This window comes from Mastomys coucha, unplaced genomic scaffold, assembly GCF_008632895.1.
Source record: "Mastomys coucha isolate ucsf_1 unplaced genomic scaffold, UCSF_Mcou_1 pScaffold3, whole genome shotgun sequence".
NCBI lineage: Eukaryota > Metazoa > Chordata > Mammalia > Rodentia > Muridae > Mastomys > Mastomys coucha.
Window position 1 is genome coordinate 19,443,345 of NW_022196909.1, and position 27,037 is coordinate 19,470,381.

At 40.5% G+C, this 27,037-nt stretch overlaps 1 protein-coding gene across 1 annotated transcript in view; it reads left to right on the forward strand.

Annotated features, from left to right (window-relative positions):
• The window catches only part of Ros1 (ROS proto-oncogene 1, receptor tyrosine kinase), a 123,459-nt gene that overhangs the window by 15,642 nt on the left and 80,780 nt on the right, over positions 1-27,037 (forward strand). The window contains exons 2-13 of the mRNA XM_031348214.1: positions 959-1,003; positions 2,615-2,674; positions 3,824-3,850; positions 8,972-9,032; positions 11,885-12,033; positions 13,417-13,555; positions 16,523-16,724; positions 17,345-17,421; positions 18,761-18,883; positions 20,005-20,189; positions 21,016-21,113; positions 26,003-26,499. Of these exons, the coding sequence (XP_031204074.1) occupies positions 959-1,003; positions 2,615-2,674; positions 3,824-3,850; positions 8,972-9,032; positions 11,885-12,033; positions 13,417-13,555; positions 16,523-16,724; positions 17,345-17,421; positions 18,761-18,883; positions 20,005-20,189; positions 21,016-21,113; positions 26,003-26,499 (1,663 nt within the window). The remainder of the gene's footprint in view (positions 1-958; positions 1,004-2,614; positions 2,675-3,823; positions 3,851-8,971; positions 9,033-11,884; positions 12,034-13,416; positions 13,556-16,522; positions 16,725-17,344; positions 17,422-18,760; positions 18,884-20,004; positions 20,190-21,015; positions 21,114-26,002; positions 26,500-27,037) is intronic.

Below are 27,037 nucleotides of genomic sequence, written 5' to 3' on the forward strand. Positions count from 1 at the left end.
ACCAGGCTGGTCTTGAACTCAGAAATCCTCCTGCCTCTGCCTCCCAAGTGCTGGGATTAAAGGCGTGCCCCACCACTGCCTGTCTCTTTTTTACTTTTTATTTCTTTATTATTATTTTATGTACATGAATGTTCTGCCTGTATATTTGGTTTTGTACCATGTGCATGTCTAGTGCCTGCAGAGGCCAGAAGAGGGCATCAGATTTCAAGGATCTGGAGTCACAGGTGGTTGTGAGCTACCATGTAGGTGCTTGAATTGAACCCCATGTTTACTGAAAGAGCCAATACTCTTAACTGTGGAGCCATCTCTCCAGCCCCATGCCTTCTTAACAATTTCAAATATGTGAGAAAGGAAGAGAGAAATCCTGTTTGGTTTGTTTGCTTGTTTGTTTGTTTGTTTGTTTGTTTTTTCAAGGCGGGGTTTCTCTGGGTAGCCTTTGCTGTTCTGGAACTTACTCTGTAGATCAGGGTGGTCTCAAACTCAGAAATCCACCTGTCTCTGCCTCCCAAGTGCTGGGATTAAATGCATGCACTATCACTGCCTGGCTGATAATTTATGTTTTATTAAATACGACATTCCAAATTTGTGTAATTACCCAGTAACCCATAGTTACTGGGTAATAAAAAAAAAAGAAGGAAAATTGAAGCTAGTTTTTTTTCTAATTCAGGAGACCTAATCCACACATCCACTTAAGTCGCCATGACACCCTGTTGTCCTTTCGGATCCATATTCTCATGCCTGTCCATTCAGATGCTACAGAATTTCTAGGTACTACATACGTAATTTGCTCCAGATTAGATGACTTGAGCATACTTGGCAAGTCACTCTACCATTGGGAAACAATGAGAAGAACACCATTCCAGGAAGATTAAAAAAAGTGTAACGGAACATTGGTGGGGATTGATGGTATTGATGATTGATGGTGGTGATTGTGTTTATTGTTCCTTCTTCATTTCAGGGCAGGCAGCTTGACAGTGGCACACGGTACAATCTGAGTGAGGCGGTGAGTAAATTACTCCTATTGCCAAGAACTTTCAGTTTGTGTTGGTTAAAAAAAGAAAAAAAGGAATATTGGTCTGTTTTATTACAATAAGAGTAAATGCTAACATCTCATTTACTCATCTTTGGTGAGGAAATTTCTATTGAAAACAGTAAGAAGCCTGAATTGTAGAATTCATTAAAAATGAAATGTGTTAAAGTAGAAAAAAAGCAAAGGACTACTACAGATTCATGATTTTTGCCTGCACGGCTGGGTGACTTGGGATAAATGACTTAATATTTTATCATTGGAAGATAAAAGATTAGACTATTTAGTTCTTGTTGTATCTTCCAGCAATTATGTTTTGCGGCTTTATTACTTTTCTGCATGTAGATCCACTTATCCAACAAATGTTTATTGACTCAACGTGTATATGAGGCAGGCCCTGGGCTAGGCAGAAGAAGTTTACAACTAGGGCCTGTGTTTGAAGAAACCACAAACCTTTCAGACACATACGGAAAACCAGGAACAGAAAACATAATAGTGTTGTTATCATGGGACAGATAAGAGGTCACATACAGGATCAAAAGGTATCTCACTTGCCTGTAAGACCTTCAGAGTAAAAAAAGGAAGGGCTTCCCAGTACAAAGATTTTTATACTTTGCTCCACTTGAGACTCTTTCCTCTGAAGAGATTTCACACGATCTTGCTGTATATGGGAGAATGATGTGAATCTTAATTGGAGATGGCTCAGAGGGAATAGGTGCAGGCCATTAACTTGACCAGCTGAGTTCAATTCCCTAGACCAGCATGGTTGGAAGGAAAGAACTAACTCCTGTAGGTGGGCACTGGGAACTGATCCTAAATCTTCTGTAAGAGCAGTAAATGCCCTCAACCATTGAACTGTTTCTCTAGCCCTTTAGTTCAATGTTTGATTCTATAAGACAGATATTTTTAGAGAAAGAAAATGTATCCAGGATCCCGACTTAGGCAACACCACAATATGCAAATGGGAGACTGTGCCGGTGCGAGGGACCCAGTGTGTCACAGGCTGACTCTGTAGGGGCACTCAGGTGCAGGTTTCTAAGGAGAGAATGCATGGCATAGACAGAGTGGGAGCCATGAGCCATCTGTGCAACAGGAGACCAGGACAACCACGAGATGACATTTGAGAGCAGCTTTGGGGTAAAACGAGCCAGAACTTAATAGATTCAGAAATGGTCTACCTAGTAGTTTTGAAGTTTTGCCTCCTTGTAATCCCTGGTTTTGAGTCTTACTGGTTGTAGGGCCATAGATGGAGACTTAGAGCATGCTTGATGTTTTGCCCCCTCCCTGGACTTTACCTGCTGCCATCTATCCAGCAACCAGGGTATTGGGTGTTCTTGGGGGCTCATCTACCCAGGGCTTAACTTCACTCTGCTTCCCTGCCAGCTTGCAGTGAGCCACACTGTGCTCTGGCCTGTCTGCAGATAGGCAGCTCTGATTAAAAGTCTCACTCAAATCCTGGAGGGGCCTTGGCCGTTTTCAGTAGAGTTCTATCTCTAAGATACAAGATGGTACTTGTCATTATTATGGACTTTCAAGGGACAAAAAAGTCTTATTTCTTCATTTCTATCTGTGTCTCGTCTCTTGTAGTGCATTCAAGGATGTCAGTTTTGGAACTCGGTAGATCAGGAAAAGTGTGCTTTAAAGTGTGTAAGTATCACTTATTCTTACATCTTTTAAAGACAGGGTCTTATGTAGCCCAGGCTGGCCTCAAACTCATATGTAGCTAAGGATGACCTTAACTTTCTGATCTACCTCCAGAGTGCTGGGGTTACAGTCATGTACCACCACATCAGCTATGTGGTTACCAGAGATTGAACCCAAGTCAGCAATCTACCAACTGAACCATATCCAGCCTCCTAATATCTTTTTCAAATTATAGATATGGCATTTAAAAAGGATATTAAAGTTGGTTTTAGCAACCCAGATCTGTGATCCAATCACTCCAGAGGCAGAAGCAGGAGAATGCCTTGGTATTTGAACCCAGCCTGGGAAACAAACATTATGACCAATAAAAGACTAATTCTCCACTTATGCACTATCATTTTGTTTCCTTGTCTTGCTGACCTTAGTTATGAAAGTTACTTATGTGCATTCCCACTTGTAACTTTGTGCATTGCAGAATACAATTTTGCAAAAGGAGGATCAATTGTCATCTGGTCTGAGTTATTCTTACATATCATTACAATTTGCCATTTAATTATTTGTCTAGCTATGTCTAGTTACATGTTTAATGTAATTTTACCACTCTGTGAGTTCCTCCAGGGTAGAAAGCACTCCACCAATTTTAGACAATGTCTCCTCCATTGACCAGAGTGGAACACCAAGCAGGTACTAACTCTTGCTGGGTGTATGCGTGGGAACACCATTTGTTTCCAGGCAATCATTCAGGACCAACGAGGACAGAAGAACCTGTTGGCTTTGTTAGTTAGACCTATTGATGGCTTTCAATTCAGTCTGTGTCCCTTGAGCTGCAGCTGCCTTCCAGTATGCCGAGAGTTTTCTAGCAGATAACCCACTTTATTATTCCTAGTGATTCAAACATCATAATTTTTTGAGCTATTAACACAGTGGCTTTCCTATACTCCTCTCTCTCTCTCTCAAGACTCTCCTGCATCAGCCTCACATGCTGGGATTACAGGCTTGTGCCATCATGCCCACACGAACTCTTATTTGTCTTACTGTTGATTAATACTGTTGGAAAAAAAACTCCGTTGGAGGAAATGCACAGGTGACTTACTAAAGTTTCAGGACCTTACATAACTTTTCTTTCTTTCTGTTTTTTATTTTCTTTTGCAGAATGATACCTACTCCACCATTTGTGAGGTGAGTTCACAATCACTTGCACATATGTTCAAATCCAAGTCTGCATTCTTAATTCTGCAAGAGGCTATTAAAGGAAGATGAAGAAAATTTCAGTCACAAATCTATTTTTATTTGTTTATTTATTTCTATGGAAAGGGTCCAATGGGAGGTCTAATCCTATTTTGTCGCAGACATTTGCTGTTTTCTATATCTGTGTGTATATTTAAGTTTTTATTATATGCATGTGCATATATACAAATTCATATATGTATATATATGTATGTATATATGCATTCACACACATATAAATATGCATGTATGCACATACACACACATATATATACACACACACATATATATGTATACACACACACACACACACACATATATATATATATATATACATACACACATACACATGCACATACATATATATGTATATAAATTCATCCCTCAGTGCCCAAGGGGGACTGGTTCGAGGAACTCTCAAAATTCACTAATTCTTTCATATTCAAATCCCTCATTGAAAACGCAGTAGTATATGAATTATGATCTATGTATACCTCTACATCTTTAATTTTTAACGACTAATACAATAGAAATAGCTCATACCTCCTTCTGGTCTCTCTGGGCTGGTGTCCTGAGCAGACCTTGGGTGCAAGCTCTGTACCCAGTCCCACAACACCCAGAGGAAGCTCCACTCCCAGGTGCTCTGACACTCTCAGGATGAGGAGGACCCAACATCTGTCCCAACACTGGGAATAACTGGGACTAGCGGGACTAGGCTCAAAGGAACTCTGCCAACAAAGTGGCTCGGGTTCCTTCTGGTCTCTCTGGGTTTGTGTCCTGAATGGACCTTGGGCCCAGGCTCTGCAGCCAGTCCCACAACACCCAGAGGAAGCTGCTGCACTCCCAGGTGCTCTAACAAGCCCAGGGTCACAGGATCCTAGAATCATGGGATTACAGAGACAGCTATTACAAATATTTTTGCTGCTCAGTTGGCCAAATTTGCAAAATATACAGAAATTTATAACGCAAGTAAAAGGGCAAACTGTAACTTCAATCTAAGATAGAAGATTATAATTTCCAGTGCTGAACAAAGTAGAGGCTGGGTCTGACAGGAAAGAAAGAATAAAAGAATGCACTCTGGGCTATCTCTGCTCAGAGAATGTTCTTAAAACACTTTTCAAAAGTTTATTTATTTATTTATTTATTGTTTGTTTGTTTGTTTGTTTGTGTTGGATAGGATGTGTTCATGCAAACGTGTTGAAATCAAAAGACAAATTTCAGGGATCATTCTGCCATGTGGGTTCTTGGGATGGAAATCAGGTCATCAGCTTTGCCACAAACTCCTTAAATCCCTGAGTCATCTTTCTCCAACCACAGAGTGCTCTGCCACACATATTTACACCACATTAAATGGGACTTGTTAGGCCAGGTGTGGTGGTGTACATCTGTATTACACACTTAGAAGGTAGAGGCAGGAAGATCATACAATCCAAAAATAAAACTAAAGAACAAGAAAAAAAAAACCCAAAGTGAACGCTTTAATTCCATGCCTTATATTAGCCAAAATTCACTGTCAACACTTCGAATCACATTTTCCTCTGCTTATCTGCAAAGAAGTGCTCTTATTTTCCAGTTTTAAACCTGGTTATGGGATGGTAAGATGGCTCAGCGAGTAAAGAAACTTGCTGCCAAATCTCATGGCTGGAGTTTGATAGCAGGAAGCCACATGGGGAAAGGAGAGAGTTGACTCCTATAAATTGTCTGTCCTCTGATCTTTATACTTAGGCCATGGCATGAGCTTCCACCATAGTGAATAAACAAACAAACAAACAGGTAAATAAAATAATAAGAGCACTGTTATGCTCCATTTGCATGTCTTGAAACCAGAGCTGAAACTATGTTACCTTGCCCACAGCAGGATGTACATGATTACCCATGAATAAACATCAAGGCATAAATATTCCTTTTTAATGGAAATAAAGCTATACATTGGGACTTTAAATACTCAATAGTCAGTGCGTATGCAGTATCGCAGTGGCTTTCCCTGCCAGTGGGTTGAGCTGGAGTTTAATCGACATGAAACAGAGTGAGAAATTTGTTCCAAAGGTGAACAGATGAGGATCTCCCCCGATGAGATGGAAAAACCAAATTTCCTCAGAACCCTATTAGATGATTAAAGCAACATTCCTGTTAAAAGACCGCCATTCGGAGGACTGTGCCAGTCAGGGAAACCAAGGAGAGTCTTGCATGTCAATCGCTTTGCTTCCTGGTGGTCCATGCTTATATAATGGGATTATTTTTCTCCACGAGAGCTTTAATTCAGTTCTCCATACCTTTTGGGAATCAAGCACTTTCATCATGGATGTTTCCAGAAAGGGGAGGTTTGTCTTATGCAGTCTTTGGAGGTAAAGCTCAGAAATGACAACTTTGCAGACTAGAACCCAGAAAATGACGATGCCAGTGAGCTGCAACATTCTCCATCATTTAAAACATAAACTGTATCTATGATAGCATCAACCTTTGGATGGAGGGTAAAGGAAGACTTCCTTATTTCTAGAAGTCTTTTTGTGGTCTCTTCTTGCTACTTGACAGCCTCATGACTCCCCCCCCGCCCCCAACCCCTGTCTGAACCAACCCGAGTCCCTTTCCCCATGTTCTCTGTGCCAGACACAATGGCTTCAACTTTTCTTTGACTGTAGGCGCCTGCCCTTCCCATAACTGGAGGTCTATCTAGCCCACAAACACCATCACAACCCCTGCTCCGTCTAATTGCTCGAGTCTTAGTTGAGAGTCACCTCTGTACTGTTCCAGCTGATCACACTGAAGGAAGTTTCCGAGTTACACCCTGCGGCTTTGATCTTGCTTCTTGCTCCTGTTGCCCTGACACAGGTCAGCACTATCTACCAGGCTCAGCCACATTCCTTTTTCATTATCCAAGGTGTTTGCTTTAAACTTGTCATCCATCTTACTTTACACCCCTTTCTAAGACAACGTAAATTCCACAAAGATAGGCAACTATGGTGTTCGCTCCCAGGTTGTTATCGTCGAGAACAATACTTGAGACAGAAAAGAGATTCAATAAGTATTCTTGAGTGAGTGAAATATCTTTTTAGAAGAGAATGTCACAATACCTATGGAAGTTAGAGGGGGTGTTTCTGCCTTGTGCTGAGAAAATTAGGAAAGGTGCAGGCAGTCTATGAGCCAGTGTGGGAAGTCAAGGGATAATAAAGAGGGTCTCACTACTGTGGGAAAATGATAGCGAGGATAGACTCGAATATGGCAGGTGGATGAAGTCCTTGGGCAGGAGAGTGTTGGCAGCCCAGTATCCTGGAACAGATGGGTATAAAGTCAGTGATTCTCTGTGGGACATATCAGATATCTTGCATATCGGATATTTATATTATGATTCATAACAGTAGCAAAATTACAGTTACGAAGTAGCAATGAAATAATTTTGTGGTTGGGGAGGGTCACTACAACACGAGGAACTGAATTAAAGGGGTCCCATCATTGGGAAGGCTGAGCATGGTCTAGAAGCTCTGATTTAGTTCTGGGCAGTGTGAACTGCTTTGAAACAGCCACCTCTGCGTTCGTCCCAGGCACCATAGGCTTGGGAAATGCTGACTGCCCTCATCAGAAAGTCTGATGTTGCTTTGCCTTCATGAGAGGGGCAGAATGCTGACAGTATTGCCTCCACTCAAGATAATGTTTAAACTCTCAGACTGATGGAAAGTTTATTCTATATTTCCCCTGGTAAAAAAATATGCAGGAAAAGCAGGGTCACAATGTCCTTTATTACCAGGATGGCTTATATTTCCAAGTAACACACATTTCTAAACAAAGTCCCTTGTTTCTTGGAAGAAAAATGCTCATTCTATAGAATGCGTCTGTTGCCAAGTGGTTGTTGTGCCTTCTTCACACTGGGTAGCCATGCTAAATGAGCTTTACTCAGATCTCCAAAGGGGATGTGACAAATAACTGAACCTTAAAGTCAAACAATCTCAAGCCCAAAGCGCAGTATTTGAATTAATCCTTAACTAAGCAAACCCAGGCTTATCGGGCCCTACTTCCTTTCAGCGCACAGTTCAAACATCTACAAGTTAATATTTGCATGTTTTACAGCTCTTCTTTCCAGGGCAGGTGCATCATGCTATGGTTTCTACCATCACCCTGAGACTGACAGCAGGCTGCTCCTGGTATTGCAATTATAAACTGGAGGACACCAGGAAGGTTGAGCACAGCCTCTGTGGAGTTTTACGATGTGTGATTTTCCCCTATGGGTTTCTTTTCTTTGTAGCTAAGGGTGAAACATCTCAAGTTTCACCCAAATGTGGGCAATTTGGATTTCAGTCCTCAAATATGTACCCTGCTCTTCGCTTTAAGGAGATTAAGGTATCCATTGTTATGAGGCTGTTGAGGACCTTAAAAGTCATCATTGCTATGAAGATATTCATTAGAGTGTTTAGTATTGTATAGGTAATAGTCAATGTTTAATTCTAAGAATAGTAGGGAAGATAGTGCTGATAGAAAATCAAATGTATTATCTTGGGCTGGAATTTTAGTTTTCCAGACCATCAGAACTTTGACTAAGATAGTAAAAATAAAATTGGACTATTAAGTTCAGCGTTTTTTTGTTTGTTTGTTTGTTTTTGCTTTGTTTTCCTCAAACTATAGAATGGCAGGGCCACAGGATGAATTCAGTAGATCAGGAGTCACCTTAAGCAAAATGAAACAGAACAAGTTAAAATAGATAAGGCACCCTGCAGGGTTTCTTCTTGGAATGAGGGAAATGTTCTAAAATCACATCACGTTAGTGATGACGCAGTTTTGGAAATTACTAAAACCCACCAGAACTTCTGTGCACCTTAAATGCATGTACTCTTTCTCATTCTTTTTTTTTCTTCTGTGTTTGAGACAGATACTTATATAACATAGGCTCCCTCAAACTTTTTGAGTAGCTAAGGATGGCCTTGAACTCCTGCCTCTACCTGAAAAGGGCTAGGGTTATAGGCCTGTGCCACCTCTTCTCACTTATAAAGTTAGAGAAGGCATTGAGGTTCCTGATTTTAGTTGAAGCTTATCAGCAAAAATGGCACCAAGGCTGAACTGTACCATGCCAATTCTCTTCCACAGAGGGAGTCCTGTGAGGTCGGCTGCAGCAATGCGGAGGGCAGCTATGAAGAGGAAGTGCTGGGTAAGAGAACACTACTGATCATCGCTGCCACCCGGGATCTATTCCTAGGCAAGGCTAAGGAGCGCCTGCCAAAACACCTACACTCCTGCCTCTCAAAAGCATAGAAAATATCTGTCTATAGGACTTGGTTGGCTCTCACCTGGAGTGCCAGCATCCACAAGGCTGAGGTAGGATGGCAAGCTTAAGGTTAGCCTGGGCTGCAGAGTGGCATCCTGTCTCAAAAACCAAAAACTATCTTGGCCAATATTTATATATGAAAAAACTCTGTCATTTAAAATGCTAAGGCCATGCTGATGAAGAGGCAGTAGCTTCTTGTAGATAAAATACAGGAAATGTGAAACATAATTGACACTTAGGACAGTACTTTGTCTTCAGCATCAGTGGGTGTATTATCTATCTATTCATCCATCCATGCATCCATGCATCCATGCATCCATGCATCCATGCATGCATGCATCCATCCATCCATCCATCCATCCATCCATCCATCCATCCATCCACCCATCCATGTATTTAAGACAGGCTCTCAGTGCCCAAATGGCTTTGGCTTTAATCTGTAGCTAAGGGAGACCTTGAACTCCTAATCCTCCTGCCTCTACTTCTGTTCTCCCGGGAATAATGTACCACTGTACTCAGTTTTATGTGGTTCTTGGGATCAAACTGCAGGTTTTCGTGTATGCTAGGCAGGCACTCTACTGATGAGCAATATGCCCAGCCCAATCCCTGTTATCCTAATGAGGGCATTGCATCCTGTACAGACGTCCTATCAAGGAAGAGTGCTGTTTTGATGAGCTGAAGGTATTAGGATATTTTATTTAATGTGAAATACATTGTCCTGCTAAAAGTTATTCAATAAAGAACTTACCATGTGGGTGTAACTCAGGAAAGGCAGTAGGAATTTGTGAGTGTGTAGAAGCTATGCTTCCCAGGGCTAGATTTGGAATGGGTGGGAGGCTTGTGTTTGTGTGTGTTTGTGTGTGTGTGTGTGTGTGTCTAAATAAGTGGCCTTGTCCCAATTCACTGATTCTCCAGTGATGTCTAAAGGGCCCGAACTTTGGTACGTCCAGCCTGGGTGTTCCATAAGCTGTCATTTTTCTCTCAGAGGCTTGTGTTTACCCCACTGGCTGTTGGGAACTGGGAGGAGAGTGTTGCTTGCTGTCCCAATATACTCTGCCCTCTAGTGTCTCATAAACAAGAGAAACAGAAAACGATACTCTGCATTTCTGTAAAGTGTTAGAGCTGTGGCATTTTTTTTTGTCATGTTTGTTGTGAAGGTTAACTATAGATAAAATCTGTTTTTGTGATTTCCAAAGGGTACACAGAAGCACCCCAAGACATTACAGAAATGTAGTGCCCTAGGGCATCATAATACCCTCATGAGGGTTACAGGATAGTTTCAGTCTTGAGGGATACAGGGTAGGTGAACATCTACTGCCCGCTGTTAGTTCTGCTGTCCAGGCATGGCTCACGGCACAACAGTAGGTCCCCCTGCACTCTTTCGTTGGTGTTATAGTTAATAAAGTTGAGACTTTGGGTGATATCTAATGTAACAAAAACTTTCATAAAAAACCAAGTGTGAGACAGGACTCAATTATGGCAATATTTAATTAGATTACTCACATCAGAGAAGTTATAAAGTGTTCAAGGGGCTCATGATTGCCATTGACATACAGTAACTTTTATTTAAGGCTGAAATAAATATGTAATTTGGCCTTTTAAAATGTGTGCTATTTAAACTTTCTAATCTACATTTATTTATTTTAATTTTAAAAAGATTTATTATTTTCAATTATGTGTATACATGTCTGCCCATGTGTGAGTTTGTGGACATGAACAAAAGTGCCCATGGAGGCCACAAGGTCAGAACCTCTGGTGTTGGATTTACACCTACTTGTGAGCCATTAGACTTGGGTGCTGGGAACTGAACTCAGGTCCTCTGCAAGACTATCAAGTGTTCCTAATCACTGAACCATCTCTTCAGTCCCTGTGTGTGTGTGTGTGTGTGTGTGTGTGTGTGTGTGTGTGTGTTCGTGCCCTAGCATGCTTGTGGAGATTAGAGAGCATCTTGTAGGAGCCAGTTCTCTCCTTTCATCGTTCATGTGCTGGGAATTGAGCTAGGCTCGCCAGACTCAGTAGCAAGCACCCTTACCCTCTATGCCATGTTGGCAAGTTCTTCTTGTGCTAAGAGAAGAGTAGCCTGTAGCTTAGGCTGTACTGGAACTCGTTGTGTAGCTGGGCCTTAGAGTTGCAATCTTCAGCCTGCCTGAACTTCCAGAGTGCTGAGATTATAGCTATGAGCCATCAGACCTGGCTAATGTGACACTGGTTCAAGAATCTGCTAAGTTGTTAGGACACACACAGTTCTGGAATCACAATGTTTAACAGAGCAAATGACCAGATAGTTCATTTGTTCCAAAGAACCATGAAACATTTACTAAAACCAAGAACATCAGAACTGAAAAAGGTGTAAATCTGATTCACATCTTTTTAAAAAATATCTTATAATTGTATTAGTAGCTTAGTTACATAAATTTTCCAGAATATAAGGTAATCAAATTTTTGCTTACATTTCTCATCTGCTTCCAATCTGTACAATATGGCTTGAATGATGAGTCAAGACTAGGTAAAGGGCGTTTTATTGCCCCCACACCGAGGTGTGTCTGTAAGTAAATGGGGCCCCAAAAGAAGACTGGTCAATCTCAGAACACTATTGCATGCCTGTGATAAAAAAAAAAGACTAACTTGAGTATAATTTATTGCTCAGGTGTGTTACTGAGCAGGAGAGACCTGGACAGAACAGACACACCCATCCACAGGAGCAAATAGTGACTGAAATGTTGTTTTCCTCCCAGAAAGCACACAGCTTCCTACAGCACCCTTTGCATCTTCCATCGGAAGTCATGGCGTGACATTACGATGGAACCCTGCCAACATCTCTGGAGTAAAATATATCACTCAATGGAAATATGCCCAACTTCCAGGAAGTTGGACTTACACAGAGGTATGCAAAGCTATTTCTTTATCTAAACAAAGACATTGTGTCCCTAAATTATTCAAAGCTCCAAAATATCATGCCTATCCCACCTGTGGTTTTGGTTTGCAAAGTATCAGTTGCCTGTGCTCAAATATTTTTTAAAATGTTTAAATGGGCTGGGCAGTGGTGGCTCATGCCTTTAATCCTAGCACTTGGGGGTCAGAGGCAGGCGGATTTCTGAGTTCGAGGCCAGCTTGGTCTACAGAGTGAGTTTCAGGACAGCCAGGGATATACAGAGAAACCATGTCTCGAAAAGGAAAAAAAAAAGTTTAAATGAAAAATTATTTGAAAAAAATAAAAGATTGAAGCCAGTTGTGGTGGAATAGGAGTGTAAACCCATCACTTGGCAGGGTGAGGATTGTGAGTTTGAGGCCAATCTGGACAAGATAGAAAGTTTCAGACTAGCCTGAACTTCAAATTAAACACTGCTTAAAAACAAAAAACAAAGGCAATGTAAGCGGGCAAGCAAGCGAGCAAACAACTATAACAACTACAACAACAAACTAAAACCCACCAATGCCACCATGACCACTAAAATGAGACTGAAGTTTTAACTCACATGATAGTGAGGAGCATGATGAAATGTGAGGTCATATTGCTGAATCACATTAGAAAGTTAGTCATCTTTTGGCTCAGTGTATCCCTACTCTATATCATTGGTTAGATCAGTTCTGTGAACGTTTATTGAATGGACTGTCACAATACTGGTATTATGGTGCCTGTATGTAGGATTTGGCACTATCTGGAGTTGCAAGGTTCCATTGGGGGTTCAGGGAAATATCTCCTTTGGCTAAAGAAAATGACTTATTGAAAGTAACGGATTCTAGCACAGATCAAGAATTGTGGTTGGATTGAGTAAAACTTAATCCCTGTAAATATAGTTTCTTCAGCACAGCACCGTAGAACCACTTATGCTATTGATCACTATCTGCCTCCCCCCTTTAAAAGGGATTCCAGGTAGGGCAAAGGGCAGGAGGGAGGTTCTCACAAAGGCGTGTTTTTAATTTAGAAATAGGGTATTGGTAGCCTTTCAGGATGGTCACTTTCAGGAAAGCATGAGCAAGCTCAGAAAAAATTCACCAAAATACCAAATATAGTAAACATGTAAATCCTTAGGTTAAGGGCTGAATAACTGAAACCTTAGCTTTTCCATTTTGAGGAAGGGGAATGTGGTGTGAATAATGTCGACTGATGTTTGAAAGCTCAGCTCCTGGTCTGTTTCACACTCAGAAGGATCTGGGAGGCCCCATCTCCAATGGCACACCTGTCTCCACAAGCTAACCTGCACTCCATGTCCCAATGGGGCCCGGTGATTGAACACATGTTGACTTTTATCTCATCTGGATCTAGACCGTGTCCAAGCTCTCATACACAGTGGAACCCCTGCATCCATTCACGGAATATATTTTTCGAGTGGTTTGGATCATCACAGCCCAGTTGCATCTTTATTCCCCCCCAAGTCCCAGTTACAGGACTCATCCTTATGGAGGTAGGCATATGGATGTCACTTGTGACACAAGGACATTATTCTGAAACTTTGGTTTCATTTGTTTTTGTTTTGAGCAATGAAAGAAATTGAGTTCTTTGGTATTCCATTTGGTCATTGAGCTCTTAACTGTGTGCCTGGCAACATTTACAACTCTTCAGTGATCAGAACTATGAACCCCTGCTCTTGTTGATTCCACATTTTTCTAAGGGAATTGTGGTCATGACTAAACACATTAGGGGTACTCATTCGTTATTGTTAACTTGATACAAACTAGAACCACTAGGAAGAGGAATCTCAGTGGAAGAACTGTGTTCATTGGATTGGCCTGCGGCAGGATTTTCTTGATTAATGATTTGATGTGGGAAGGCCCAGCCCACTGTGGCTGATGTCACTCCTGGATGAATGGGACTGGGTTGTATAAGAAAGCAGGATGAGCCGGGCGGTGGTGGCGCACGCCTTTAGTCCCAGCACTTGGGAGGCAGAGGCAGGCGGATTTCTGAGTTTGAGGCCAGCCTGGTCTACAGAGTGAGTTCCAGGACAGCCAGGACTACACAGAGAAACCCTGTCTCGAAAACACCAAAAAAAAAAAAAAAAAAAAAAAAAAAAAAAAAAAAAAAAAAAAAAAAGAAAGCAGGATGAGTAAGCCGAGGGGAGCTAGCCAGTAAGCAGCACATACGCTTCAGTTCATGCCTAAGGTTTCTGCCTTGAGTTCCTACCCCAATTCCCCTTTGCGATGGACTGTAACTGTAAGCCAAAATAAACCAGTTCTTCCCCAAAATATTTTTGGTCACTGTTTTTATCAGTGTTTTGATAACCCAAACTAAGACAGAAATTGATAATTAGAGAGTAGACTATTGCTGTGACAGACCTGGACACAGGAAATATGCCAGTGTGTTGGAGTGTGTGAGACACTCACTGCCAGGGCAAAGGAAGATTTGTATGTTGTAGTTCAATCTGCAGCATTTCAAGCATGGACCTAACCCAGTATCTGACTTTAGGTTCTAAGAGGAAGTGTCAGAGAATAATCAGTACAGGTGGCTGCAGAATCTCTGAGACATAATTATCAGAGAAAGGACACTCAACTAAGATAGGAGACATGCCCCCAACTATTTTTACCAGGTTGCCAGCTCTAGTTATATCTACTGCTGATGAGGAAGCCACAGTGATACTCAGATACTTAAGTTCATGCCTATTGCCTTATATTATATTCTCTTAGGCCATAAGAATTATATGATTTTAGTTGGTATTAGTGCCCCCTTTCCTTGGGCTATTCCAAAGAAAGCCCTATCCCCAACCAAAAGGAGGGTTTATAAGACATTATTACTTTCTAAAGAAACAGTGCGTGTGTGTGTGTGTGTGTGTGTGTGTGTGTGTGTGTGTGATACATTTTGATAACAATACTGTCTTGCTTGAAGGTTTTTAACTTGCTTGAAGTAGAGCAGATCATATCTGGATGTTGACTCTAATGAGTCGCTGCTGTTGACCTCCTGATTCTAATTCAGTGGGAGGTCGTTTCTTTCTTTCCTCTTCACACAGGTGACTGAGTACATTGAGGTAAGGAGAAACACAAAGATGTTTGTGTCTGCTAATGATAAGTGTGAGAGTTTGGGAGGGATTATATCAGAGGAAGGCTATGAAACTTATGGAAAAGCCATCTAAAGACAATCTGGTGCGATGAATGAACTGTCTCACTCCTGCTACCTCTAGCTCACCAAAGGTGGGTAGATCATTTACCAAAAGTGTTCAGAAGGAGAGAATTCTACTCAAGATCAAAGACATTAAAACAACATTCTGTGGAGAGAGCAGATACAAGAATATTCCATGGGGCTAAGGTATAATTAGTAGTGGAGACATGGAATGGAGTTGGGCTGGCAAATCATTTGTTGGATTTTCTTCTAGAATCATGTAGCGTCTGTGTGGAAATGATTCATCATTTAACTCATGTTCCCATCATGCTTGGCAAGGGTGGGGTGTGAGTGAGGCTCTCAGCCAGGGCTCCCAGGGGCTTTGGAGGGCTGTAAAGGAGGTATCATCTGGACTGTCGGGGCAGATAGTAGTACAAGAGAAGTAGATTATTCCAATTCCTGTTTATCTGAAGCACATTTTCATCTGGACTTAGGTCATAGTTCATGGAGGAAAAAGCCCCATGGCTTGCCTTGGCCATCTTGCGTTAATGATTCTTCTTCTTGTTTTTGTTCTTGTTCTTGTTCTTGCGCTTGTTTTTGCGCTTGCTCTTGTTCTTGCTCTTTCTTGCTCTTCTCCTTCTCCTCCTTCTCCTTCTCCTTCTCCTTCTCCTTCTCCTCCTCCTCCTCCTCCTCCTTCTTCTTCTTCTTCTTCTTCCTCTTCCTCTTTCTCTTCTTCTTCTCCTTTCTTCTTTCTTTTCTAAAGATTTGATTATATACATATACATATACACACATATATACATATTTGTATATATATATATATACACACACACACACACACACTGTAGCTGTCTTCAGATACACCAGAAGAGGGCATCAGATCTCATTAAAGATGGTTGTGAGCTACCATGTGGTTGCTGGGAACTGAACTCAGGATCTCTGGAAGAGCAGTCAGTGCTCTTAACCGCCGAGCCATCTCTCCAGCCAGATTCTCATCTTCTAATGTGCTTTTCTCTCACTGTTCGATTAGATCTCCAGAAGTTTTTGACAGCTCTTTGTCTAGAAGATAGGTTATATTCAAGTCTCTGATATTGTATTATTTTATAAGTTAAAATTGAAGAAATGCAACAGTCTTAGCATAGTTCAGTACATAGCTGGTCTGATTAAGAGAGCAAGAATTCCAGCTCAAAATTTCTAACTCCCATCCCTCGGTCACATTTTCAGCATTAATCAAAAGATCTTATTTCTGTCAACCATTGAAAACATTTTTTTCATTATTCTAGTATAAGAGCGTAGAAATCTATACTTTGTACCCTCACCATGTCACTCGTTATCTCTCCAGTTCCAGAAACTGCGCCTTTCATCATGAACATCGAAAGCTCGAGCCCTGACACTGTAGAGGTCAGCTGGGCTCCACCCTATTTCCCAGGTGGACCTATTTTGGGTTATAATTTAAGGCTGATCAGTAAAAATCAAAAATTAGATTCAGGGACACAGAGAACCAGTTTCCAGTTTTATTCTACTCTTCCAAATACTACCTACAGGTAAGAGACAGAGAAATAACAACAGCCTTAATGCAGTCATGATGGTGCTTTAAGATAGCTGGCTGAAAATCAGCTAAGTGTATTTAGACACGTGCTGCTGAGTCCATTCCATTGCTGAAGTTGTACTTTTTCTCACACTTGCATGTGTACTTAGATCACACAATTCTAAGCAAAAATGTTTTCAATATATCAGACGACCCTTATAAATATGAGGCAATAATAATAACATATATACCAAAGCTGTAATTTGTTTATTTAGCCAAACATGAAAAAAATGAGGAGGTTAAATCCAGTTAGTGGTATTGTTCATTAACCACTGGGGATTATTTTATTATTGTTAGCCACTCTGGCATTTACTAAAACTTCTTTAAACAAGGGGAGAAATGGAGGTCATGCAGATAGCAGAGTTCAGCTTTTGACCTTAGTGACCCTGAACTGTTCCGTGGGGAGTGCAAACAAGGATGTGATTGATGGTCTCTGGGTGCTGAGCAGTGACACTGAGAAACTAGATCTGTGCACTACCACAGGATCTTTAAATAGAATGTCTGTTGCCCCTATATTTATCTCATGTTCACAACATGCCATGTGAAACGCATCTCTCCAAATTGTTTTTGGAATAGGTTTTCTATCTCAGCAGTCAATGAAGTTGGTGAGGGGCCAGAAGCAGAATCTATAATTACCACTCCATCTCCAGCAGGTATGGTCCCCTTTTTGTTACATAGGGATACAGATTGACTATGTTAAAGGCCAGAGTTCAGAGGTCATATGGAAGACCTCAAGATCCCTTGGCTTCGTGCATGTTCTTGTTTTGATAATTTTAAATTTTACATTACTCTTCATATCTGACAAATAGGTTAGATAGTTGATATCAGAATTTTGAGACTTTGAAAAATAGAATGAAAAAAGTAAGCATTTTAAGAAAGATGGCTTCAGATTCTTGGTTTTAGTTTAAACCAACAGGTATGGTAATTTGCACGTACAAATTGAGGAGTTCCATATGAACTTTCTTATCTTGACATTGCTTCACATGTGTATTGTTACACCAGACATTTTCCTAGCCTGCTTTAATGGTTTAGTATACATAAACATTAAGAATTTAAATACTAACTTTTTGAAAATTCAGTCTGTGGGTTTATTTTTTGTAAGCATTCCTTTTTGGTTGTTGTTTTTAAACAGTTGCCTTGAGAGGTTGAAAATTACTGGTACTTATGGGAGCAAAACACTTTCTAAGAAGCACTAGATAATTTTTGGTAGAAATGAATTAGAGTCTTGACTAACTCAAGGACTCAAAATTCCTTTAGTCTGTTCTCTAGTTTCACCAGAACTCCGTCTGCTGACTTGACCAGCCCTTGCTCCAATCAGCATACAACTATGCCAGTGGTATTAGATGTCATTTACTATCAGCCAATACTTTTTGGCTGTTCCTTGACTCTAGGAAAAGAGAGGTATTCCTGTCATGCATGAAGCATGTCCAAAGGAAAAGTTAAATATAGAGCAAGGTTAAGGTTCCTCTGTGATTATTGCTTACCATTTATTAATTGTCGAGAAAGTGTCTATCACCCTCGGATCTTGTACCAGTTTCCAACTGAATAGGATATCAGAGTTCTGTAGCCTTCCCATTTTATTTCAAGACTTTTCTCCTGCTTGAAAAGGGGAAAAGTTGAAGGGAACACCTTTATCATAGCTTGAGTTATGTAATGACCCACTTTGGTTGAGGCTGGATTGTACCTACTAAGAAAATTATCCTGACTGGGGATAATGATTTAACTTCTATTGGAACAAGAAGGTTAAGGTGGTGTAACAGGTCACATGATATGGTCACATAGTCCTACTTGACTGTCATCGTATTTCCTACCCCTAGCCATGGATTTATGAAGATTATGCCACAGTTGCAATACCTCTAAAGTAACTCCAGAAAATTTAGTCAGTCTTTAAAAACAAAAAGGTGCTATCTTCCTTATGTAGAAGTACTAGAACTTTCTGTGTTGGTGTCTGTATGGTTGGTAAGGTAAATCATGTTTTTTTTTTTTTTTCAGTTCAAGAAGAAGAAAAATGGCTTTTTCTATCCAGAAAAACTTCTCTAAGAAAGAGGTCTTTGAAGTACTTAGTAGATGAAGCACATTGCCTTTGGTCAGATGCTATACATCGTAATATTACAGGTCAGTCTTACAGAATCATGCCTCGTTACTATGAAAAGAAATACTTGGAATTTCTGGAAGAAAACTTCCGGAATAGAGGAATATTAAAAGTTGCTCTTGGATCGCAGAGCTAGGTATGGTTCACCTGTTTCTGAGTTGTTGGCCTTTGGGATCTCATAGATCCCCGAAACATTATAGGGTATTGCCCACGCTCCTGGTTTTCGTCCAGAACTTGATAGAAGGAAGTTTCTGAAGACACCCCTACTTTAGTCATAGAACATGGAGAAATCAGACTGGGTACTGACCTGGAAGCTTTATCCTTTCTGGATAGCTTTCATAGTGCCAAAATGGGAAAAGCACACCACAGAGCGACTATAGGAAACTGTTCTCTGGATACGACTAAGCAGCTGTGTGTCTGAGCTCAGTGAATGTGACCAAATCCACGAGACCTGTGCAAGATCGAGGCAGAAAAGAATCCCCGCATGCATCGGGGAAGGTTCAAAAGATCCTCTATCCGGGAGGAGCTGTTGCCAACTGCTGGCTGCTGGGAGATGTCGAGTGACTGTTCTTCCACGACCCCTGAGAGGCTGCTCTTATTCCGAGGTGGCTTCATACTGATGTCTATACTAGCTGCACTTAGTGGACAAAGAGGGCTTGAAAAAAGAATACACAAAGGAAGAGTGGTTGGGATAGAGGAAGAATTAGAGGGGTGCGAATGGGGGATGGCTTTGATCCAAAGACATTTATGAAACTCCCAAACAATAAAATAGTATCCAGAAATGCTTTTGTGTCTGGGGCTATACCCAGATAGGGCATGTGCTTAAACAAGTCTAACTGTGGCTTTGGACAACTTCTTTTGGCACAAAACCAAACAACCCTTCATCAAGTCCGCTCTAACCCCAACGTTTTCCAGTGTTTCTAGAATTTGCTGTCTTGAATGTTTGAGGCCTACACTATTCTAAATCCTTCTAGGATCTTTATGGACATTATGAAAACACCCAGCATGTTTGCACATATAAGCTGTATGTACTAGAAGAATTTAGAAGACTATTTTTAAATTATAAGAATTTCTATTTGACATTAACAAAGATTACAGACAAGTTCGTTTTAACCACCTGACTGTGCTTGCTTGACTCTTCTAGGAATATCAGTCAGTGTCCAGCAGCAAGTGGTTTATTTCTCAGAAGGAACCGTCATATGGATGAAGGGGGCTGCCAACATGTCTGATGTGTCTGACCTGAGAATTTTTTACCAAGGCTCAGGTCTAGTCTCTTCTATCTCCATAGACTGGCTTTACCAAAGGATGTATTTCATCATGGATAAACTGGTTAGTTGGAGGGAATATGACTAGTTATCAATACTAACAAGCATATTTGATGGTAACTACAGGTTTGATTACTGACTTCAGATACTAGATTAGCAATGAATAATGGACGTAATTTACAAAATGATCTACCTTTGACATAGTGGGAGCCAGTTCTGGTAAAAAAAAAAAAAGATGATTTTTAAATCATCATTATTTGTGGCTTTTCATGGCTACAAGTTTTTATTAATGATAGTTTATCTGCTTGTTATCACTGCATGAGACTGTCCATCATGGGCAAAATCCACTGCAAGCATCTTTAACTATATGGTAATCTGGGTTTATTTTAGTAGGTCTCTGAAAATATGTCAGTACTGAAAATTTTGAGAAGATAACCTCCCTGTGTTTCCAGCTTTCGTTTTATAAGTATATGTTTATTGCAATGAACAAAGGCAACTGCTGTACATGAAGCCCAGAAGCTTGTAGTATACAACACAAGTTTTAAAAAAAAAAGTTGGGTGCCTCCATAAACCAAGAAAAACATACATATCATTGGTACTAATAGAATATAAGGTGATTAGGACAAAAGATACAATGTTCCTTTTGCTTTATTTTCATGCTATTTTTTTTTTATAGCTGGCCCATCATCCATAATCTTCCTGCCTCAGCCTCCTTAGCTCTGGAATTACAGCTGTGCACCAATTAAATTACCCTTTAGATGTTTTTTTAAAAATAAAAAAGTCCATAGTTATCGTCTCAATTCCAAGCACCTAACTGCTCAGGAAATATTTGGTGGCTAAGATGAATGTAGCCAGACGTTAATCCTATTTGTATATCTTTTGTTTGCTAGGTATATGTCTGTGACTTAGAGAATTGCTTAAATTTTGAAGAAATCACTCCATTCTCTATTATCACACCTCAGAAAGTTGTGGTTGATTCCTATAATGGGTAAGTGTTAGCCTTGTAAACATGAGTTCTTTTCCACCGGCAAAAATCTCTTGTGATCAGAACACTATATAACACCTAATGAGTCCATTTGAGTGCCTCATTTTAGGTCAATTTAATTAAAATTGTGTTCAAATTTGGTTGCTTCCTCTTCTAGAGAAAACTACAATTACATGTTAATGACGTTTTGTTTGAGACCCTGGGACCATGCCTCTAGTCCAAGGCTTTACCATGGGAATCAGTAGCTCATTGCTCTCTTTAACAGCCACTATGAGAAACGACTTTATTATGTGCCTCGGTAGTTGAGCCATACAGCTCTTTTCCATCTCTTGGTCTGGATCTTGCATCTGTCATGAAGCTGACTTAATAAGTAGGCTGCTAAACATCCATCCTCATGTGATAGGATTTGATAGTTGAGAATGTACACATTTCAAGTATAAGACTCCTTTTCTCTGGTGTGAAAATGAAACATACAGCAAACAAAAAAACAAGCAAAATCCTCCCACATTTGGGATCAGCCATGCTGCTCAGTTGCAGTGAGATTCCCTGGGAAGCAAGTCTGTCTCATTACTTTTCAACAACAAGCTGTATCATCCTGAGAATGAAATGAAGATCCTTTATGTATGTTAAGTGCTCATGAGTGTGCACTGGCAAAAATATAGAAAGTTATTTTTGGAGTTATTTCTTAAATATGACTAAATAACAACAAACTCTTTACTAGTAAGCATGTCCAATGTAAGATTAAATATTTTTCTTTATTGTGGGAATAAATTGGCTTTTAGTTTGAATGAAATAAAACCCACAGAGCATATTTTTTCTTACATTGCCATTCTCAGAAAAAGGTCGCTCATTGTTAAAAGTCAAGCTTTCCTACCCATATTCCTGAAAACTTTAGAAATTTCTTGTGTGTGTGTTCTGTGTGTATGCTTTTGTGTGTGTGTGTGAGAGAGATATATGTTTGAATTATATGTACATATGATTCATATATGATATATATATCATATACACATATATATGATTCATGTGTCCTTTTGACTGCATTTTATCCTCCCTCATATCACGATGCTGCCCTCTCCTAGGCTCCTTTCTAAATGTTAAACTGCACCTGTACTTACAGCGGTTTATGCATATGCATGTACATTGTAGAATAGGATCCCCATATGAGGGAGAACGGGTAGTGTTTTTCTGTCTGGGTCTGGGTAACTCAGTTTCTATACCCATCCACTTTCCTATAAATCTCATGGTTTCATTTTTCTTTACAACTGAATATTATTACTGAATAATATTAAAACTATTCTATTTGGTATGTATCCCATATTTTTATTATCCATTCTAGATTGATTTCATTTCCTTGCTATGACAAACAGTACAGTAATAAACACAGGTACGACAATTTCTATGGTAGGCTATGGGGTTCTCTGGGATATATACCCAGGAGTAGAATAGCTGGATTATATGGAACTTCCGTATTAAACTTTAAAGTTGTAAATGTAAACTGACTTCCCTAACGTCTGTATTACTTTGCTTGCCCACTGCAGTAAGTGTTCCTCTTTTTGCATACCTTCTTCAACATTGTCAGATTTTTTTGATGACAGCCATTCAGACTGTGGTAAGGTGACATCTCAAAGTAGTTATAACTTGCATTTCTCTCATGGTTAGAGATGCTAGACGCTTTAAAAAACAGTTTTTGGCCATTTGTTCTTTTAAAAACTGTCTATTGAACTCATTGGCCTATTTATTGATTGGCAGTTCTATTTTCTTAGTATTTGGTTTCTGCAGTTCTTAGTAAATTCTTGATCTTATCCCCCTTTCTGAAATATGGCTGGTTAAGATTTTCTTCCATTCTATGGGGTATCAACTTGCACTGTTGTGCTGTGCATACACTTTAAAAACCATGTAGTCCTGTTTACTGAAACTTGGGGCTAGTTCCTATTCTGCTTAGAAAGTTCTTCCCTACCCGTGTCTTGAAGAATTTTCTGTTTTCTTCTAGCACTTTCCATTTTTTAAATGTAGCCCAAACTGTCCTGGAACTAACTCTGTAGACCAGACCGGCCTTGAGCTCACAGTGCTGGGATTAAAGGTGCACCACCTGCCTCCAGACTGCTGGATTTAAAGGCATGGACCATCACAATAAACCTCCCAATTAAAAATCGCCACTGTCTGGTTCTTCAAGTTTTAAATGAAAAGTTTAATTATTAGTCCACATCATCTGAATGCATTCCGTATTGTCTAGTCCAGTTCTGATTTCTCTCATTGGTGAGGGTCTAAGAGGATATGGAATGTATGGAATGCTCTGTTGTTGGTGGTGGCTACAGAACATAAGTCATTCTGTGGATAATGAACTTCACTCACCAAGTTAGCCTTCCTAGGATAGCACAGTGAGATAATCAGTGACTCCTATTTCTTATTAGGATAACATGGATTTGTGCTTAGATTCTGAAGCATGATCTGAAATGATCATGATAATTAGGATTTATACCAATTTGTTTGTATTTAACTTGCTTCTAGGCTCTTTCTCCCAGTAAACATTTTATCCCGAGGTTAGGTCTGTTTGCTAGACAAGGAAGTTGGGACACGAGTTGATCCAGTAATCATCTAAGCTGCTTTGCAATAAACCAGGATAGGACCTGCTGCATCAGGCTCCACCTTCTGATCATCTTCTACCTTGGCAGGACAGTTCCTATAAAAATCAGCAGGTACCTTCCAGCACGTTTGTGGTCTTATAGGACAGGTCACATGGGCAGTGGTTTGCAGCTGTCCTGGCGTTCAGGTGTTGTCCTTCATGCAGTTAGTTTTGCACCACTGCATCATGCCCTTGAGGAGTTTCAACTTGACATGAGTCTTGACCCATCCCTTCATCCCACCATTTGTGTCCCCCTCCCACTTCTGGTTTCTTCTTCTCATTTTCCTTTCTTCTTCACGCTTTTCTTTCCTCTTCCTGTAGTGATCCAGGTTGAAGCTCTGATTTCTTCCCTGCCATGGTCCAAGGACTGTAGTTCCTTAACCCAGATTGATTTTCTTTTAAGTTTCTCCAAATACTTTAAAAAGTTTTGAACTTTGTAGGGTAGACAATCAAGAGCCCTTCTGTTTGTCCACTACCATTCTTGGTTGAGGCAAACAACCTGGACTTATATCTCAAAGTGAGTGTGTATCTCGGGGTTTTACCTTAGGCTGGAATGTGGGCACAGTTTTAAAGATTTGGGAAGATCAGTAAGAGGAATAGGAGTGGACTGAGTAATGAGAAGAAAAAAAATGGCTTAATAGTTGTGATGCAAGTTGGAATGTAACAAGACATTGGGTTATGATAAGATATATTAAAGTGTATGGACTCACTAGCATCTATTTTCATGATCATGAATTCTAAATCAACTATCAATTAATGATTTTATATACCAGTTAAATAAAAAGTAGTTATTTTCTGTGTATGAGTGTTTTGCTTACCTATGTGTCTGTGTACCAATTATATGCCTGTTTTTTTGAGGAGGCCAGAAGAAGGGTGTCACATCTCTTAGACCTGAAGTTATTGATGGTAACTATGTGGGTGCTTGGAATCGAACCCAGGTCTTCTTGAAGAGCAGCAAGTACTCTTAAGTGCTGAACCATCTTTCTAGCCCCATTGGTTAAAAATTGACTTTGATGTTTGATTTTCTGTTAAATATTTGAGTCATGTGTTTTCTTTTTCCATGTTAAAAGATTACCTGCTCATTGCTATGAGGATAGACCTCTCATACATCTTCAAAACGTACTTACTTTATTTTCAGGTGTGTATGTGTGTGAGCATTTGAGTACAGGGGCCTTTAGAGGTTATGGGCCTGAAATCTCCTGGAGTTACAGGCTGTTATGAGCCTGTACCCTGTGGTACCCTGATAGGAGTACTGGGAATAGAACTCTTGTCCTCTGAAAGAGCAGAAGGTGGTCTTAACCACTGAGTCACCTCTTTAGCCCTTTGGACATGCATCTTTAATTATTCTGTTCGCTTCCTTCTCTTGATGGTTGGGTGGCCCTGCTCAGCGTCTCTGGTCAGGACTCGTTGGGTACTTCTTTACTGTTTACAAAATAAAACAGTTGTACTTGCCTGACTCACTTATAGACAGGTACTGTCAAAAGTTTAGGATGCTTCAGATGCAAAGCACTTCTGTTAATTGTAGCGAAATACACTTGGCTCGAATGTTTTTTCTTTTTACTTTTCTATTTATCATTGTCAATGCATGAGAAAATTTATTGACAGAATTTGACTTAAGAATTTGGATAGTCTAGAGGAAATGTGTTTAGAAGCTTGTGTGTGTGTGTGTGTGTGTGTGTGTGTGTGTGTGCGCGCGCGCACTTGTCTGTGCACACATGGTGACTAAAGGTCAAAGCTCAGTGCCCTCTTCCATCACATTCTGTTTCGTGAGACAAGGTCTCTCACTGAACCCACAGCTTGGCATTTTCTGGTAGGCTGTTTGCCAATGAGCCTCCAGGATTTACATTCCCGCTCTCACCAGAGTTTTCACTGTGGTTGACTTTCACATGGCTTCTGGGGATCCACATTCAGCTCTTCATACTTACCTGGAAGTACTTGACTTGGCCATCTCTCCAGCCCTAGCTAAGTGATTTTTTTTCCCATAATATGCTTACCTCTAAAATCTTTAGAGATAGATACTTTTTAGTCTTAACTCTGATTCTTCAGAAAGTCCCTTATAAGCATTAAAAGACGGAGCATCATAAAACAGGATGGAGTTCCTAACTTCTGACTGTAATCAGTAGGGCATATGTCCAGCTCTGACCTTTGTCATTTTGCCCCTTGGGAAGTCCTGGGATTGGTGGTACTGGTTGAGTACAGCAATTAACCCAGAAGGTTACAGAGCCATACTTGTGCTGATTTATATCAGTCTTTTTTGTCTCTCTGTCAGGTATATCTTCTATCTCCTGAGAGACGGCATTTATAGAGTCAATCTCCCTCTGCCATCCGGCAGGGACACCAAAGCTGTGCGGATTGTGGAGAGTGGCACATTGAAGGACTTTGCAGTGAAGCCACAATCCAAGCGAATCATTTACTTCAATGACACCCTGCAAGTCTTCATGTCAACATTTCTGGATGGCTCGGCTTCCCACCAGGTCCTGCCTTGGGTCCCCCTTGTGAATGTGAAGAGCTTTGCTTGTGAAAACAATGACTTCCTCATCACAGATGGCAAGGCCATCTTTCAGCAGGACTCCCTGTCTTTCAATGAGTTCATCGTGGGATGTGACCTGAGTCACATAGAAGAATTTGGGTTTGGTAACTTGGTCATCTTTGGCTCCTCCATCCAGTCGTACCCTCTCCCAGGACATCCACAGGAGGTCTCAGTGCTGTTTGGTTCTCGAGAGGCCCTTATTCAGTGGAAGCCTCCTGCTCTCGCCATAGGAGCCAGTGAGCACTTATCTTGCATTTATTGTTAGACTTGTAGTAGGAAGGTCTTTATACTCCATGGGCAGACCACAAAGGAACTACCCATCCACTTTTGGACATATGAGATGTACTGACTTTCTAGTTTGGCGACTAGCCAGGTAGATACAGATTCAAGGTCGGGGCTTGCATGAATTTTAGCCATTCCCTCAAAGCTTTCTAAACTCAACTCTCTGTCTCTGGATAGGCGGAATACATATGGTAGGAAGCAAGTAGGCTCTGAAATGTTTTAGGAAAAAAAGGGTGTCTTAGTTAGGAGTTTATTGCTGTAAAGAGACAACATGACCATGGCAACTCTTATAAAGGAAACATTTAATTAGGACTGACTTGCCATTCAGAGGTTTAGTGCATTGTCATCATGGTGGGAAGCCTGGTAGATTTGTTGCTAGAGAGGTAGTTGGGAGTTCTATATCCAGATGGGCAAGGCACCAGGAAGAGACAGTGAGCCACTAGGTCTGGTTTGAGCTTTTGAAACTTCAAAGCCCACCCCCAATGACACGTT